This window comes from Lonchura striata, chromosome 3, assembly GCF_050655825.1.
Source record: "Lonchura striata isolate lonStrDom1 chromosome 3, ASM5065582v1, whole genome shotgun sequence".
Taxonomy (NCBI): Eukaryota; Metazoa; Chordata; class Aves; order Passeriformes; family Estrildidae; genus Lonchura; species Lonchura striata.
Window position 1 is genome coordinate 48,514,090 of NC_140705.1, and position 18,944 is coordinate 48,533,033.

Consider the following 18,944-nt stretch of genomic DNA (forward strand, 5'->3'; position numbering starts at 1 on the left):
AGGAGATGAAGAAAGCCTCCTTTCATAGTATCTATCAACATACCTTCCCCCTTGTTCTGAGCCCCTGGAGCTGTGTGACAGGCAAAAACTGCTTTGGCCTTCCAAGGCTCCTAACTTGCCTCTACCAATTACCAACCATCCAAGTTCTGTGGAGAGATCAGCACTAGTGACATTACCTGCAAGCTCCATGGCAAAGTGTTTTGCACAGTAAATTGCCCAAGATCACTAAAGCCAGTTTATCACAGTACTGCTTCTCTAAGGTTAGCTGGGAAAGACCTGCAGGACTGTTCTATCCATATTTATGATAACTCTTGACAAACATAACTAGAACCTGGCATTATTACTAGAGAATATATTCTAGATCTCAGTTGATGACAAATCAGTATAATTCCCAGTACCAACCCAATGACTGATTGGTTTTGATTGCCTGTTGTGACTAATACATAACAATGCATGCTCATATGTTGTTATATTGCTTTTCAACAGCTACCACAGTTTCAAAGATGATAAATGTTTTGCAACATATGTATTATCCTATCCATCTCTCTCTCTCATGTTTCCATTTATGCTGAGTCTCCTTTATAGGTTTTGGACCACAATTTGGTATTGGGAAGCTATTTTCTGTGACCACAATATTTTCACCATTCCTGTGGGGTCTTTAAATTCAGTCTTGAGGCTGTTGCAGAGTTTGACTTTCTGGCCGCTTTGTCTTCATAATCACCCTCATTTGTATGGATTTGCTCCTGACAATCTGTGAGACAAGTACAAGAACAGGCCACTTCTATTCACATGGGCACACTCCTCTTTAAAAGTCTCTCAGCCTTCAGAGTCTTGAAGAGAGTGACCCACCCAACCTCCTTCAGCCAGAAGGATGCTGGCATTTTTTGGTAAAATGTAGTGAGGATTAGTCTGACCACCAAACTGCTGCACTAACACTCTCTCTGCCTTATATCATCTCTAACATTTTAGTCTAGATTTCAAATTCTCCTTTGAAAAGAAGGATAAGTCTCAAATACTAACAACGTGTGTTAAATACATATACCAAGAATATATTGTACGGGGTACATGGCAAAAAATATGCATGATCACATATGGTGTCTGAAAAGTTAAAAAAACAGACATTAACACTTACAAAACAAGAGCTCAATTAGAATAAAGGTTTATCAAACTCGACTTTTTCTAACATAATATAAAATCGAGCAATGTCGTCTCTGACACACAAGTTAATTCTGTACTTCATTTTAGCATAGTAGCACAGTGTTCCTGACCTGCCAGAAGCGTGAATCCACCTGCCTCACAGCAACCCATCCCTGAAAACACTGCAGAGTCAGGCAGTCCACCTTCCATTCTCCAGCGCACTTTTAAAAGGCAAACCACTGGGGCCTGTTTAACATTCGGGTCTACTGCAGCTGCTGGCACTGTGTTCCCTGTCGTGCATCTGCAACCCTCCCTGTGCCACAAGTTTCTTCAGAGCCAGACAGTCAAGGTCCCACGCAGAGAGAGAGATGCCCACAGCATACTTTAGAAAACTCCTATTCAATTCCGCCCATAATTGTAACAGACAGTGCTGGCACAGGTTAACCATACGGTTTGCAAACCTGCATGGATTCACTTCCTCAGGACCGAGAAGCCCGATCACGACCCCAGCTGTGCTGAAGGGGCCGGACGCTCCCGCTGCTCGCCGGTCCCACTCGTGTCCGGCCCCGCGCACACACCCTGCGGCATCCCCGTGCCCCTTCCCGCCGCGGCAGCGGGAGCGACGCCTGGGAATTAGCCTGCGAACGGCAAAATAATCCTGTTTCCTCAGGAACATGCTCGTATATACGAGTGCATGTATACATGCATGTGGGCATGTACATGGCTCGCCAACTTCGGGGGCTCGCAGGCGATGCTGGGGGGCGCATGGGTTTGGGGAAACGCCGCGACCCCGGTGCAGCACCCCGGAGCGGCGGTGGGTGGGAGAAGCAGCACTCGGCGAGGGGAGGGGGCGGCGGGGCCGCGCCAGCCCCTCGGTCCACGGCAGGAGGAGGAGATACCCCGAGCGGCAGCCCAATGGGAATAGTGGCGCTTCCCCTTCTCCCGTTTCCTCTCTCCACCCCCAGCCCCAGGCCGGGGAGGCGGGAGGCGGCAGCGCTGCAGCCCGGCCACCGGCGGGGCACGGGGCCAGAGGCAGCCCCGCACGGCCCCTTCTCCGCCTCCGCAGAAACACCTGCGGGGGGGAAGGATGCCGGGAGGTGGCCGCCCCCCTCCGCGGGAGCGCGGGCTGGCTCCGGAGCCGCCCCAACGAGAAGGAGAAGAAGAAGGAGGAGGAAGAGGAGAGGAAGAGAAAGGAGCAGGAGGGAAGCGGGGAAGTTGTGCCTCGCCCGCCCCGCCGAGAGCCGGAGCCATGGGCCCCGCCGGGGGGGCGCGGGCCGCCCCCTCGCTGCTGCTCTCGCTGCTGCTCGGAGCCTCGGCCCCGCTCTGGCTGCGGGCGGAGACGCTGGGTGAGTCCGGGGCCGGGCGAGGAGGGTCGGCAGGCGCGGCCCCGGGGCTCCCCGCGCTGGGGGCGAGCGGAGGGGTGCGGCGGGCTGCCCCCGCCGTCCTCGCCTCGCTGCTCTGCGGGAGCGTAGCCTGAGCTGCTCTCAGGGCTGTATATAGCTGACCTGGTTAATCCTCGCCGGGTTTATCCCTGTGTCTGAGTAGCTGCGAGATTAAAGTGGTAACCAGCGTTACGGTGCATGTATACTACGACTTTCTTGATCTTTGTTGATTAGGACTTTTTATTTTTTATTTTTTTATTTTTTATAGTAAGTCAGATAAGCGGCGAAAAAGTCTCCGGCGAGTTGCGTGCAGCAGGCAGGGTGAGGCCACCTGGGCGCCCGGCGTGGCCGCGCCTCCCCAGCCCCGGCGGGAGCCCCGGGCGCGGCGGGCGGCGCTGGGTCAGCGGCAGCACCGCGTCTGCTCCGGCTGCGGCTGGGGCTGGGGCCGGCACCCCTGTGCCACAGGCGTGTACCGGCTGCTCTGCTCTCCTGTGCCTCGAGGAGAAAGTGTAATGCCCATACTGGTGCCGGCACAAAGTTTCGTAGGAATCTCAAGGGGATGTTACGAGCCTTTTTGTGGTAGTGCAGTTTGTTGCAAGTAAGAGTGCGGGTACCATTCTCTTTGCCCTGTGTTTTTAAGCTTCCTGTGTAAATTACCAGTACAGCTGACATCTCTGACCGCGGAGTTGCAGCCTCTTGGCTGTTGCATTGCCTAGCCTGATGCTTCCGTCTTAGAAGACTTCACTGGCAGCTACCGATAAAATAACTAGTACTGAAAACTAAGCATCATAATGATCTTGACAATGCATCCAGATAACTTAGCAGTCCGGTATTAATGTTCCGACTTGGCTGCAAATTCCAGAGCCCAGCGCTGTGCGTTAGCTGGATGCAGGCATTGGCATTGTATGTATATTGGCAGGAAGTACTTCGGCTGATTTATACCTGTTCTTCCCATAACCTCCTCTGATACGCATCTCCACAAAAGGGAGAAGTTGTTATGAGCCGTGTTGCCACTTGCCAGCTTCTTGGTAGTTTTGCTGTTCTGTCCTCCTTGTGCTGGGATTCCAATTTGATACGTCCCAGGAAACATATGTAGCAAAGAAAAAAGCATTCCCGTAGTCCCCTCTTTACATAATTTTTTTTTTTTTTGGTTTTTTTTTTTTTTTGTGTCTTGTCTTTCACCAATGCTTGTCCTTCACTCAATGACGCCAGGGAGAAGAAAGTAATTTGGGTGCAAGCGAGTAATAGTAAGTCTGCTGGGATTTCAGGGGGGTTTTGTGCATACAGTAACACAGTAGTAAGTATGAATGTCCCTTCTTGTCCATATTCCCAAATTAATTGGTAAAAGCATTTTTGTTTTATTTATGTTAAAAATGATTCTACTATCAAATCAACAGAATGGAAACACAAGTGTTATTTTGCCTGGTTCTCTTTGCACCAAACTCAGATTTACAAGATAATCTGTCCAGTGTCTAGAAAGCAGAAAATATGTTGATTTCCTACGACACACACTTCATTTCTCCACGGGGGAAGTTCTTATGTGTTTATTTATTACTATTACCCTATAAATTAGGGGCTAAGTGTTCTAAAGTCACACCAGTGTAGAAAGGCGATAACGATAAGTGGATACAAACTTCCTGTTACACAAGCTTCTTGACTTGATTTAAAAGTTGTAATGGAGCAGGAGAAGTGCCAGAGTGAATCAGACTCGAGTTTCAGATAATTCTGTATCTCATCACCACTGGTATTTCCCACCAGCTGGTTCAAAGAAAGATGCACTGGTTTAAATATATTGATTTTAAAAGATACATTTTTAAAAATGAAGCATTATATTTTTCTGACTCCTCGTGAGCTGACTTTACTTTCTCTTAACTTTTTATTGAGGGGTGCTACAGAACAAGGATGAAATGGCAGTTATAGCTTCTGTTCTTTTACTTTGGTTTCAAATTAAGGAAAGACCCTTTTTTCACTGTGGCTTGGTTATTTCAGAGAATGGCTTGTGTCTGAGTGTGGTTTGTAGAGTCCAGGTGTCAGCACTCTTTCTGTTATTGAAAATATATTAAATGTATGTGTTGTCTGAGGAATCTATGAATGTGGAATTTTGTTGTCCATAAAATCATAAAAAGAAAGGCTGAGCATCAAGGGAAACTATTTTAATTAAAAAAAATATTTATAGGCTTAGTAGGTCTTACCTACAAATACTACATCTGTGACTGTCCATGAGTAATATATAGCTTTGGGATTCATAATAAAAGGCAATTCTTGTCTCTTTTTATTCTGCTGTGCGCCAATCTTCTCCTGGGGTTTGTTGCCAGTTCTTTTACTGACAACTACAAAATATACCTTGTTCCTTGTCTGCCAGCCTCACACAGCCATCCCATATCCTGGTATCTCTTCTAAAAATCTCCTCCAGTGGTTAGAATCCAAGGCAGAAGGGAGCCAAAGCTGAGCACATTATCTTTTGCCTTTCACCATTCCTTGTTTTTTCTTCTGGTGTTGTTGAGGAAGACCTTGATCCATGTAATTGTGACCAGCAGAAATCAGAGCTGAATCTGAGTTTTCCAGAGTTTTGACTCATTTTCTATTGCATTTCTGACCAGTAAGACTTAAAACTGATCCAAAGGTTTGTTTGTAGGAAGGCATAAGAGGAATGGTGATTTTAATCTGTTAAGTACAAGATTTAAGCCACTGCTTTTGCTGTACCTTGTTTATTTTAACTTCAAATAAAACCCAGCTATGAAACTAGTTCACATGGGATTTGCAGATCAGCATCCAGGAGTGAGCTTTGCTTGCTGTATCCCTGGGTCTGTTGACAGTTACACCCAATGCCCAGTTGGAAGAATTGATGGGGAGTAGATTTCTATGTTTTGAGGAAAGGTTGTTATTTAATGTGACAACAGTGTATCCAGTAATTACGAGAGATTATGCCTGTTCTCAGGGGCTTGCACAAAACCCTTGCTGAAGAATACTGGTGTGATCATGCTAATCCACTTTGTATGCCCATTTCCAGCAGTTTGAAATGCAGATTGAGATGAGTCTTTCTTGTACCCAAACCCCCTCCCTCCCCTTCAGTTTCTGAATATAAGTGATTGGTAAATTTTCAGTTTGTTTGCGTTTTGTCCTTATGTCTGTTTCCTTCCTTGGCTCCCTCTCTCTTGCCTTGGGAATGCTGACTAGAATTGCTAAAGAGGGAGGCAACAGTTTTCCAGTTGCAGTTCATCAGCAATGCAAGTACCCAACACAAGAAAAACTGCAATGTTTTCAGTCACACAGACTTTGCTATAAATAGCTCTAAGCTCTTCATAAGTACTTCTCTTTAGGTTATCAGGGGATGTATTTCATACAAATCAAAGACAGGGAGGGCAGCAGGAGTCTCTCTGACAATGCGGGGAGAAAAAGATGCTTTGGGAAAGTTGTTACTTGTATGGCTGTTAAATCATATTTCATGAAAATTAGTTGTTGATTTGCATATGCAAAAAAAATTATTTATATTTATCAAATACAAGTGTCACCTTTAGTCCACCTGAGTTACGTGGGTAGCATGGTAAAAAATAGCTTGAAAAAAACACCAATTTTGAGGACAGTCATGCTACTCTATAGAGATGCCTAAGGTACCTTTTCAAAAGTATCTTAGATAGCAGGACTAGTCTAGTTTTGAAAGCCCATCTGAGCTCTCACACCGTGCTGAAAAGTGTGGTCCTGTGTGGTGGCAGGCACTGAAGTCCTCAGCACAGACATCACTGTAGTTTGGGGCTGGCTGTATCAGATCAGATGCTCTCCTGTGGCATGTACTCATCAACATATGGGTTTGCACCATCTGCTAAGAATAAAACAAGCCAGACAAAATCAAAATAAAATCCTTCTGACTGGGTTCAGTGGAATGGTGTTGGATCCCAACTAACTGCAATAAAAAGTATTAATAGCAATGCATAAGGATGAGCGCACAACTTCCCCAAAAGGTTTAATTAGTGTTACAACTGGGAGAGGGAAACTTCAAACTGGGACAAGCTAACAGTGATGCTTAAATAAAAAAAAGGATAGTGGTTTGACTAGTTTTAAGAGTATAAAGATACCTTCATTTTTGCTTTCAAAAGAAAATACAAACTATCTAATTAAACTGATTTTTGCCTGTGAAAATTGTGTGAGTGCTAAAGCCACAGTTTTGAGGTTGGCTGTATGTTTGTACATAGGGAGAGGCTGCCAGTAGTTTTGGTTAGGATTGTTGATCCTGTATAATTAGGCCTGGGAGCTGAGTGTTTTGAGGAGAGGAAGCATTTTGGGCTTTCATTGCCTCTCTCCCTGTCTTTTCTTTTGACAGAGCCAGGACTTGCCTCTCAGGAGTTTCCTTCCAAAACTTGAAGGCTTAGTTTGGTTGTGGTGGTACTTTCTCATCCTCTTTGAGCAAGATTTCCAGTCCCACTGTGACCATTTTCATTATTTCTGTTTCCCTGATGGGGTGGGACTGCTGTCTGGTGGCAGTTCCATTCTGCTCTCCCACATAGGCACAAAGAAGAATGAGGGCACCCATGATGTGCAGTATTTGCCCATCTCCAAAGAGCTTCAGTGAAGATATTTTCAAGCCAACTGTAATGAGGGACAGGAAAATAAATAGGGAAAGCAGAGCAGGACAAGGTTAGAAACCCAGTCCCCAGGCCTTCCACAGGACCAGGGTGTTCACTTTTGTATTTAGTATCATGCATTTCAGTGCAAGCTACATCTGTAATTACATAAGTGTTCATCAGGCATTTAGTTAAACTCTAAAACTTTGTTTCTTCCTTCAGTTGCTGCAGAAACCTCATATCCACCACAGTTTTTTTCCATGATGTTCAAGTTTCTGGCATTTCCACCACAAATTGTTCAACAATATTGGATTTCAGTCTAAGGCTTTGACATTAAAGTTGAAGTCATGTTGATGTCATCTTCCAGATGTTCATGTCTACTGAATAAAAATTTTGTTTGTTTGTTTTATTTCAAATTACAAAAACACATGGGGAATTCTGGATGTGATCCTTCATGCTATACAAAGGCTTGTGTGTGTCCTGTCAGAAATCAAACAAAACTTTTCTTCATGGAGTAGCAGCAGAGACTTCAAAAAGCTGGAAACATAGGTGGATTTCTTCACCCACCCAAACAGAATGGCTTTGTTATGTGCCTGAGCCTTGTTGTTGCAGCTGCACTAACTGTGCAGAAAGGAGATGTGTGTCTTCTGGCTGAAATTCACTCGTGTTTTGCTCTGGTGCCACACCAGTTCTGTGTTGGTATGTTGTTTTTATCTTAATAGTCAGCAATGCCTCACTTGTAAAATGAACTCATAACAACAACAACAAAAAAGTCCACACTTGGTCCTCCAGGTCTGCAAAAATATATTTTAACTTATAAAATTAATTCAATTGTCCTGTGGGTCTCCCTCTGCTGGGATGCTTTAGCAGTGAGGTTCATGGCTCACATTTGAGCTGTTCCTTCCCTGTTGTGTCAGCTTTCTCCCAAAGGCAGGGGTTTGTATTAGCCCATGTTTCTTATGTCAGCATGCTACAGGGGAATTGAAGTTCAAATGCCTCTGAGCTACTGAAGGCTTTTTAAGCAGTCGTGTTAGCATTTTCAAACCCAAGGAATCAGCACTTACTGATCTAGTATTTTAGCACAGACAGAAGAGACGTGTTTAAACTCATGGTCCTTGCTAACGCTTGTGTTTTGAAAATTAAATCACTATTCTTTTAGATGAAACTTAGTTGCTGTGTTTTGTAGGTGGAAAGCAAACTAAAACTGTATCAAATGAAGCAGTTACACTGAGACATTCACTCTTGGGTTGAGTGAAAAAGTGTTCAGACCTTTCTACTGCATCATGTTTCAAAATTTGAGAAAGTTATTGTTTAATACTACTGCTAATCAACAAAATCTGGTCAAAATGGAATTACGGAGTTTCAGTACAAGTGGAGTACAGAGGGTGACATAAAATATACTCTGCTGTTTTCCACATCCATAAGTAAATACCTTTTATGCATTAAATGTGTCATGGAAGACAGAGAAATGATGCTGTGGGTCACATGCAGTGCCACAACCAGCACCATAGTACTTAAGTAATGACGTAGCTGCTTTCCTTTTTTTTTTTTTTTTCCCTTTTTAAATTAAAATATCTTTCACAGTGACTATATGTAACAATGAATTGGGAAGATCACAAAAGCTTATGGAGCTTCTGCATGTACCATTTTGTTTAGTACCTTGAGGATGAGTATCAAGCAGGTTGGTGGACGATACTGATAAAATGCATTTCTTGCTTTCAGTGCATCAGGTCAGAGTAGTTCTTTGATTGTTTCTTTATCACAGTTCAGTAAAATTTTGCTTCGGTTTCTACTGGGGTTGCAAAAAGACATTTGTTGTTAGTTTGCAGTAACCATGGAGGAAATAGTTTCTTAGACACTGGGTTCACTGAGTCAAAAGACATGATTTTTTTTTTCTTTTTTTTTTTTTTTTGTGCTGATCCATGACAATTATTGTTTCCATCACAAACCAATTTGTTTTCTCTTGAGATATTTGTTGATTTACACTTTAGGGATAATGGGGTGTTTGTATAATACACTTTGAGAAAAGTATCAACCTTTCTTTTGTCCTTTCTTATTAACAAATGACATATTTCACCTAGGCATACAGGCACAAAAGGTGGATGCATGATATTTCAAGTAAGTCAGGACAAGTTTGATTTCTAGAAAAAAGATCATTCTTCATCATTGATAACTGTCTTGCTCGACATGTATCATACTAACAAGGTAATTGCATATTAAAATGAGGGGAGTGTGTGCTTTCGTTCTTTCATGTTCAGCCCCTTCCTCTTGCCCAAATTAAAACTGTTTTGAAATCTTGCCTTCCCACCTGCTACTGTAACTGGAACAGCTCTGCTTCAGCCTCTCCTTACCCTGGTGTCTCTGAATTTCCTGTCCCTGTGGGTTTGTCAGTCCTTAGCACTGCTGTGAATATTCCTATTCCTGTGCAACCCAATATTCGAGTCTGGCCTTGAGCTTGCAGCATATGTTTCCCACACAGTCCAAATTTGGTGCAATATACTGTAAGTTAATCTCCAGTAAAGCACAGCGCAGAGAAAAACCTGGGAAGAAAACAGATGGAGAAAGTAGAGCAAACAATTTGCATACATATGATATGACTCTTAGTTAAGATTAGCATTTCCTACTTTGCCTGAAAAGCCCTTAATAAAAATCCAACTTCATGTTTGCCGCAAGTCAGCAGAACTGGAGGAGATGCCCTAATGGCAAAATGTCTGCCCAGCCCAGGAACAGCCCAGCACAGGGTGGGAGGGAGCTCCATCTCCTGCTCCAGCCCTGTCTTGTTGACACATTTCTGGGATGCTGTAGGCAGAGGAGCAGGGAAGAAATTGCTGTCTGTGGGATATTTGCTTCTCATAGCCTTCGTAGCTCTGAACCATCACCAGGGTCCTGAGTTACTCTGCACACATGGCTGGTGGAGAAATGTAGCCATCTTCCCATTTATTGATAGTCCTTCCCAGTTCTTTCTGAGCATGCAGGTACCAGAAGTGCTTGGCAATGGTGCCTTCTCTGCACTTGAGGTGTGTAATAAGGACATGTATCTCATAGTGATCATTGAGTTATTTAGAAAACACAGTTTCCCTTTTGCAAAAATGGGACTCTAAGATTCCTCTGAAATTTCCATACATGTGTAGCTCCATTCTCATATCTGTCCAGACCTGCACAACAATAAGATGTTGAGGTGGTCAGTCACAGCAATATGCCACCTACATAAAAGGAAACCATTGAAAAATATTTAAATGAAACCATACAGTACATAAATAAATTACAAATCTCCTTTGTTTCAGCAGTTAAAAAGGCATAGAAGTTTTCTCACACCCACAAGCTCAAGAGTGCTGTATTTAGAGTGCTGAAAAGCAAATTCCAGTGCAGACACTCGCTTCTCTGGTGGGCTACATTTGGGTATAGTGCCTAAGTCCTGGAAGCAGTGACTAAAACATACTTATTTTTGACATGTATTCTGGTACTGTCTGTCTTTCACAGATTGCAGTGGAACCAGATCGTGATTCACATTTGTGTTAGTGTAAGAAAGACTTTACTACTTGTTCAGGTTTTAAACCTGCATGCTGAGTGTAAAGTTCTGGCTTAGTGGACATGGCTTCATGTTGATAGAAGAAGTTTCTTATAAGGAGATATCTGCTTTCTTTTGACCTTTTAGCAGCTAAATAAATAAAATCTCAGATCTTGGTATGTATTTGTCTTTGTGAACTTCTGCAAAGGTGAGAGGTTTCTGGGGTAGTAAAGGCTGTCCAGGTCAGTTGTAACAGTCCTGCAAAGACACTGCCATGTAGCTGGAAGGATTTCCCTGGCTCCTCCCAGATGGCTGTGCTGCAATGGCTAAAAAACTCAGACTTTGAAAAATGATGATATGGATGTAAGCTACGTTGCTAGATAAGAGATTCAGAAGGGTTGTCAGGAGGTTTTTTCCTGATGATGGCAATCCAAGTAGTTACCAAAATAACTTTTCATATTTTTGAGGCAGAGCGTCTTATGAGGCTGGCTGCAGGGGACATCCTGAGGAAAGCCAGTTCCCAGCCACAGTCTGAATGGCTGTGGGGGTGATTGCAGTTGGGCACGTGGTGGGAATTTGTGATTTATGGAACTGCCACAGAACCACTTGGAGGTCATTTGCTTCATTCTCATTTCTACTTTAAGAGGGACATTACAATAAATAAGGTCTGTGAAGAGGAGGGGAAAACATGCTGTGGTTTGTTTGGCCTCCTTCTCCTTTTGCATCCCTTTGAAGTTGGTAAGTAAATAATTTGGGCAATAAAACCAGCACTCCACAGTGTTCCTTTGTTTCTTCTGCTGCTCTACCTTCCCTTCCTGCTCTCAGTCCTCCTGCCAGCTACCACTTGGTTAGTTTGGGCAGTGAAATAAGTGTCCTCAGGAACTGTTGCAGCACAGAGTATAAAATGTTTCCTGACTTCCTAATGGAGTTAAATTAAAATGCAACTCAAAGAAAATATTTACGTGCTATTTGTTTTTCCTTTTGCAATAGGGCATACTGTGATGTGGGAGAATTTTTCCCTTAAAAAGATACTAATACTAATTTGAAGGCCATGGAGCATGACAGTCACTTTTTTTTTTTCCATTATAGACTTGCCTTAATTTTTAATGGTTTCTTTCATTATTTGAAAATAGTTTTTTTTTCCTGTATTCACAAAATATTGTGAAGAATGTAAAGCTGGACTTCCAAAAAAATCCTCCTGTGGTCTTACAGGCTTTTAAAGAAGGGCTTGGCCAGTTGCTTGGCTGGTGTAAATGGCATCTGCCCTGAATCCAGGGGCTTGTGAAATTCCCAAATGTGTTTCTCCCTCTACCTCCCCATGGTGCCTGTGGCTCTGGACCCCAGCATGGCTGGGAAGGAGGTCTGGGGGTTCTCACCTGTCCAGCAATGCATCAGGGCTGTGGTGTTGCCCTTTGTCTGAGCTCACTGCCAGGAAAAGCACAAAGATCTGACATCTCACCATTCTCTGTGGAAGGGAAGGGTTTATTTAGGTCCTGGTTGCATGGAGGTGTCTCTTCTGTTGTAATGGCGCAGTAAAGAGCTGATGCTCTTGACACACGTTTGGCAGTGGAGAGGTTAGAGATGAAGCACTTAACCCTGCATTTTACTCCATCACCTGAGAAAGCAATGAAGGTGTGAACCCATTTGTGTTTGCCGCATACCTGGTTCTGTTAGTGATTAAGGTTAGAGTTGCTGTATGAAAACCTAAAGGATTTTCAGACCACTGCAGTGGATTTGGATGTCGTCTGCCAAGAAAACTTGGATTTTCTCTTTTCTTCTGTCCCATTTGAGCAGAGAGGGCACAGGTTTGACTAGAAGGAATTGATTTCTTTCTTAGATGCTTGTCTGTTCTTATGCATAACTCAAATCTTATTTCAAGCACAGATGCAAAACTCCTTGACTCAGTTATTATTGTAGCTTTTAGTAAGCTGAAGTTATTACTTCAGTGAAAGCAAAGTGGAAGATGAGACAAATCTCTTTTCTCCTTGTGGGGCTTCTCATCAGAGCTCTCAGAGTTATAGCCTTGACTCCGTGGCGTTCTGCTCCTTTTGGCTATGCTCATTTGCTGCAGTGGCTCTTCAGAAAATGCTGATTTTTTTGGCTGGATTCAGATTTTAGTATTCAAACCCAGTTTTCTGCTCTCCTCTCAAATGAAGGAGTAGAAAGGGGGAAGGACAGGCCATGAGTTCTCAACAACTCTGTTCCCTGCCCTCCATGTGGAGTAGGGGGAGCTTGCCTTCTCCCAAGCACCACCATGAAGGTGACTTTCAAAAGGATGTCAAATTGGGTGAGAGGAGGCAGGGAAAGAGTGGGCAGCCAAGGGACATCAGCTAGAAGAAGTCTGTAATCAGGGAGACCAAGTGGGAAAAACTGGGGCCCCACAGGGCTCGTCCAATGGAATAGAAGAGGGCAGGGAGCCGCAGGCCGAGTGTGTGATCACACCTAGGTATAACACGTATTTAGCACTGGAGTGAGGCCAAGGCTGGTATGAATTGCTTCATGAGGGTGAATCAGAAGGATGAAAAAGCAGCTGTTTGCTGCCAGGATATTGTAGTGATGCTTTTGAAACTGTTTTGATATCATACTCTGTACCTGTTTTGTAGTTGGCCGAATCAACATGTTTCTGAAAGGTGCAGCCTGTGAAAACTCTTCAGAGCACTTATTTGAAAAACTGTAGCCTTTTGCCTATCTCAGAAGGGAATGTGCTGAGTGGTTTCATGAAGGCACTGTGTGCATCCACACGTGTGTGCAGCAAGGGGTGGAAAAGCCCAGGGGGGGAGGAGTGAGACACCATGGCTCGGATTGTGTGCTGGGCCTAGGAAGGGATGGAAGGAGACAGTCATTCCAGTCAGGTGGTTCTGGGTAACAGGAGGGTACCTGAAGGAACCAGCATCATCTTCAGGGATCTCTGTGCTGCTTCTGACACCACCAGCATCTTGCTAAAGTCCCAGTATCTATCAGGGGCTGTGTCCCAGGCAGCTCACAGGATGGGGTCAGAGCTTGTTTGTGGGCAGTGATTTCATCACCTCTGTCCTTCCTGGGCAGCTTAGATCCTGGAGGAGGCCCTCCTGCCTGTGGACCAGCAGCCATGGTCAGACCTAGCCCAGACACAGATGCTTGGAGCTGCTTCTCCACCTTGTCCCACAGGCATCCATTACATGTGTGTCTGAGGGTGGGGATACCTGCCAGCCCCTTGGTGTCCCTTCTTGCCCTCTCCACAGCCACATGTGCTGATGTCTTCTGGTGGGATCCCAGGTTTGCATTTGCAAACATGCACTGCTCTTGGTGAGCACCGTGTGTGAGAGAGGGCAAGGTGTGAGTGGTGTGCCTGCTGCTGTGGCAGAAGGTGCCAGTTGTGGTTCTTTCCTCTTGGGGAGTTGCTTCCATCATCTGCCGTGGGAGATTATTTTCATCTTCAGTAAACAGCCTTAATTCCAGGGCTGTGTGATCTATGGCACAACCTGCATGCAGGCCAACAGGTGGTCGCCCACGATCCAGAGATCATGATCTTGGTCTTGATTCAAGTGCCGATGGGAACCTGTTTTACAAAGCATGTTTGATGTGTTTCCAATAACTCCTGGTGCTGAGGAGAGATTTTATTAAATCTGAGTAGGTTTAGATTCTCTGGTTGTTTAGTACCTTGTGCTCAAATATGTTTCTTTGCTCCTGTCCAGTGAGAAGTGATGAAACCTGGATGTCAGAGGCAAGGCTGACAGCTTCTTGCCAAATGGGGTGATAGAAAACAGTTCTCAGAAGTAATGATAAGTGAAAATTTAGTGTCAGCAAGAAAGTGTGTCAAACTGACTGGTTGCATAAACATATTTCCATCAAGAAGAGCTGTGCCTATAGAAAAGAGTGTGACATCAGGTGTTTAAGCCATAGTTTTCATAAGGACAAGGAGTTGTGTTTTCAACTCAGTGTATTTTAAGTTTGGCAAACACATTTCTACTGAAAATCAAAATCTACTGTGGAAAATAATATGAACAAAGCTAATGGCAGTATTGCTCACATTTTACATTTGATAATGTGACTAGGGATATACTTGAATTCCTTACTACTTGCCTTCTTTTCTGAGCCCATGTTATATAGTGATGTCATATTTGTGAGGTTTTTTGCTAATATTTAGTCATTAATTCTCTCTTTGACTAGTCAGATCCTACACTTTACCTTCCCTGTATACCTTCTGACACCTTCTTTTGGCTGTGTTTTCTGGCAAATTTCAGTGTACCAGAGCAAAGAAAAATCTTAATCTTGCTGAGAAACTCAGAATCCAGAGCTGCAATCAGCTTTCTCTGTAAGAAGCAGTAGTTACTAGCACTCGGTCTGACTGTTTGGACAGTACTTTGGTTCTTGTGGCAAGCAAGCTTTTATCATTAGCTTTTGCTTCATGGCAGGCAGGCAGAGCTGAGGCAGCAAGGGATGCTATAGGTGCAGGCTGACGCTGAGCCTTCCTCTCCTGAGCTGGAGTGTTTGGATGGCCATGCTCCACCAGTGACAAGTCAGAAAATAGCATTTGTGCTTTCCTAGCCCAAAAGATGTTCTGGTGTTAATGCTCTCTCTCAAAGACAGATTTAACAAAAAAAAAGAGTTTCCTGGGAACAAGACCTTGTATAACCTCAACAGAGGAGGATGGCAGGCTGAGGTCTGTCATGCATGGCTTTGCCTGTACACTTTCTGCAGAAATATAAGGCTTTGTGACTTGGACAGTCATCAGGGTCTTATCATGATAGCAAGGCCTTTACAGTATTTTGAGCAGCATTTTGCACCACAAAATATCCTTGGCATTGTACAAAGGTGACAGAGACCAGAACATAGCCTAGTAAGGTGAAGTCTATGGCTTTTCGAGTTCTTCCCCATGTGGTTCTGTAACTTTACTGTTGTTTTTCCTTTTTTCCCTAGTAAGGATATGTTGCAAACAAAGTTCAATATTGTAGTTTCTTTATTCCAGCTAAAATAAATTCTCACAGTTAGAAGCATGCAGTTTAAATTAAAGGCTGTGGACAGTTCTTTTTTTCACTGTACAGCAGTTGGCTACGTGGGCATCAAAGGTTGTCCTGTGTCCTGCTGGAAGTGATCTGGTTTTACACTGCCTAGACCTCTATGAACCCCTCTCTCTTCAGAAAGCTGACAGCTCATCTACCATATTGTTCTTTATATCTTCAGTCATGTTGCCAAAAATTTCCATTAAAAGGTGATTTGCTCATGAAGCCAGCTTGCCTTTCATTTGAGTATTTTCCTAGGCACCCTAAAATCAATAGTGCTTGGTTAAAAATCCTGAACAACAGATGTTTTTTAGAGCATGTGAAAAAGGAGATCTGAAAAAAACCATATTGAATATGTTTTATGGTGATATGATTTTGGATCTATATCTCCTTTTCACCTCTATTCCCAGCATGAACCTATGACAAAAATAAATACTAGGCAACAAAGCTAGTAGTAATGCCAAAGCTTCAAAATAAATGTGATTGCTTGTGAAAAAGCAGTTGAGTGAGTTGGATGAAATAGCAGTGTAATTATATGGTAGCAAGTCAAAGTTTGATAGCTTGGAGCTTATCTTAGCACAGCATGCCACTTCCACACACCCCCCCCACCCTTGCCCCTTGGTATGGCATGTTTCTTTTTCAACACTTCATTCCTAGTTTTTCCTTTTTAAAAAATCCTTTAAAACCTTAAGTTTGTTGTTTCTAATGATTTTGGAAGGAAATTCAGATAGTAATTAAAATAGCACAGTCTAAAACCGCTTAACCAAAATATCCCCAAAAGGAAAATTTTGGGTAGTTAAAGTGAACATTGTGAATTCCCAGCTCTGCAGGATTCTTTATTTTGTTAATACTTCTTGGATTAGCTTCAGTTTTGCCAAGATAAAGGATAACAGTATGCAAGACTCCGGTGGAAAATGTGCCTATGCCCTAAATGACCTAAAACTGAGCACTGCCTGTTATATGTATGTGTATACCACACTAGTCCACTGTCACAAATATTTCCATTATTTGGAAGATTGAGCAGAACAAATGGCTTATGCTTTAGCATACCAATTTTTAGTTACTAGTATGCTTTTAAATAGTTAGTAGAAATTACTTCTTTTAGTAGTCAAGGTCTCTTATCTGATACCTGCTTCCTTCCTCCTCTATGGATGCTTCCTGTTTTCCATGTCAGTCCACACATCCCCCCATGTATTTCCATGCACCTTTTCCTGTTGTCCTCTGATCTGCTGCAGCTGTTCCTCAGATGCCTCTCCACCAAGGAAAGGTTCCAAAGCTGAGCTGGCTCCTATACACTGGCATGAAGACACACTTTGAGGACCCCTGCCCTCCTGAAAAAGAGGCACCAGCTCGTGCTTTTCTGGGCATGCTGCTGCAAAGTAGCGTGTGTATCATTAACAGTGCACACCCCACTTTGGAAGTTCCTCTTGTGTCTTCACCCTGTGCTGTTAGTATTGTGCAAGTGGCACAATGAAAACAGGAAAATAAAATGTGTCAGGTCTGTGACAGTACGCAGTTAAGTCACGTCTGTGCTTTCATGTATGACTCAGTTACCCTCTCTGAGATGGCTATTGCTGTGGAAATAAAATGCTGACTGATAACTGGGAGAAAATTACTTAAGGAAGGATCCTACTCCTTACATGTGGAATTGCATCTTCAGAGATTTAGTAGGGTTTGGCTATAAAGCAGAAAGGCAGAGAGAGAAGACACTGTCTGTACATTACTGTCAAATGCATCCTAGTTCATGGGTGCTTCCAACCCCTCTTTCTATTGCTTTGTAAGAGAAATGTGACTATGTTTATTTCAGTTACCTATGTTCCAACAACAGCAGAACTGAGGTGGAATTTTACAAAATACTTATTTAAAAGGAAAAAGTGCACAAGACATGATTATGTAGCAAGTATTTTCTTACTTTTCTTTTTTTTTTTTTAATTGAGGAATACTTTCTGTTTCTCTTCCTTTCTGTTCTCCTACTGCAGGGGATGGATGTGGGCACACAGTGATGTATCAAGACAGCGGGACACTGGCATCCAAGAACTATCCTGGGACATACCCAAACTACACTCTTTGTGAAAAGAAAATCCAAGTGCCTCCAGGAAAACGCCTGATCTTGAAAATTGGAGACCTGGATATTGAATCACAGAAATGCGAGTCCAGCTACCTTACCATCCAGAGCTCTTCAACATTGCATGGTATGTAGGAGACAAGGCCATGGTTGATGTATGAACTGTTGAAACTGAGTAAAAGGCAGCTTAGCAGAATGCAAGAAATGCCAGCCTTTGTCCTGTCCTCCTCCTTTCTGTATTCAGGTGTTCTGTTCTCTGTGTGGGAAGCCAATGTCCCCGTGTGTAGCTCTGCCAAGGCTGCGGGTGCTGCCAGGCTGTGCTGCAGAGGGGCTGCCGGGGCTCTGGCACAGCTCTCCTTGGGGCTCTGCCTTCATACCTGCAGAGCTGGACCATCACAGGTTTGGTACAGCAAGTCTGTAGATCTGTATCAGCCCTGTTCTCTTCTTGTGTAGAGGAAGGGCTCCCTCACAAACTAGACAAAGGTGAGAATTTGGAGTCAGTGATCCTGTGTGTCTCTTTTTGTAGGCAGTCCATGGCTCAGGGAGGAGATAACCTTTACTATTGCTAGCTGGTAGCCACCTTACTAATGTGCAGGCTTTAATACTTGCAGATATTAAATGCATACAGCCAGACTGTGCTCTTGTAAGAGATTTGCACAGGAAGATAAGCAAATAATCTGCTACAGCTGTGCACTTAAAACAATCATAACAGCAACAGGATTCTCCCCAGGGAGAACATGAGGCCTTCCTCGAAATGGTTTTCCCAACCAGTTGTCACAGAAACTTTTGATCTGCACTTTATAGAAGAGTCAAACTGATTTTCAAGTCATGCACCCTTTTTCAGAAATCCAATTTAAATTCAAAGCTGCAAGGAGTTCGGCAATGTAGGAATAAACTCATGAATTGACAGTTCATAAAATTTTGCCTGCTGAGAGTGGGCTGTGTAGCCCTTCAGACAGCTGAGGCTAAATGTACTGTCCTGGACTTAACAAGCAGAATGGATTCAAGGGAAAAATGTGATGAAGATATGAGCTGCACAAAGCCTCTGCAGGTTTTCCACCTCACTGCTTGGCTCAGAAAAGTATGTAGTTCTCCGAAGACGAGATCTCATAGAATATCTTAGTAGTAAAGAGGGTTGATTGTCTTTCATTTATCAGCTTGATGGGCTTATCACTCATCTGGTAAGAGAAGATCAAGTGAGGTATTAAAGGCTTGCTCACAAAGGAAGGTAAAGGTAATTATTGTTCTTGTGGGGGAGGTATTACATCTTGAAACAACCTTCAATAAGAGTGGGCAGTGACATGCTGATAT

General features: G+C 43.5%; 1 protein-coding gene across 1 annotated transcript in view; it reads left to right on the forward strand.

The window, feature by feature from the left end:
• The first annotated feature begins 2,037 nt into the window (after positions 1-2,037).
• The window catches only part of DCBLD1 (discoidin, CUB and LCCL domain containing 1), a 46,179-nt gene continuing 29,272 nt past the window's right edge, over positions 2,038-18,944 (forward strand). Inside the window, 3 exon segments of the mRNA XM_021555490.3 lie at positions 2,038-2,160; positions 2,162-2,483; positions 17,548-17,760. Of these exon segments, the coding sequence (XP_021411165.3) occupies positions 2,053-2,160; positions 2,162-2,483; positions 17,548-17,760 (643 nt within the window). The 5' untranslated portion in view covers positions 2,038-2,052.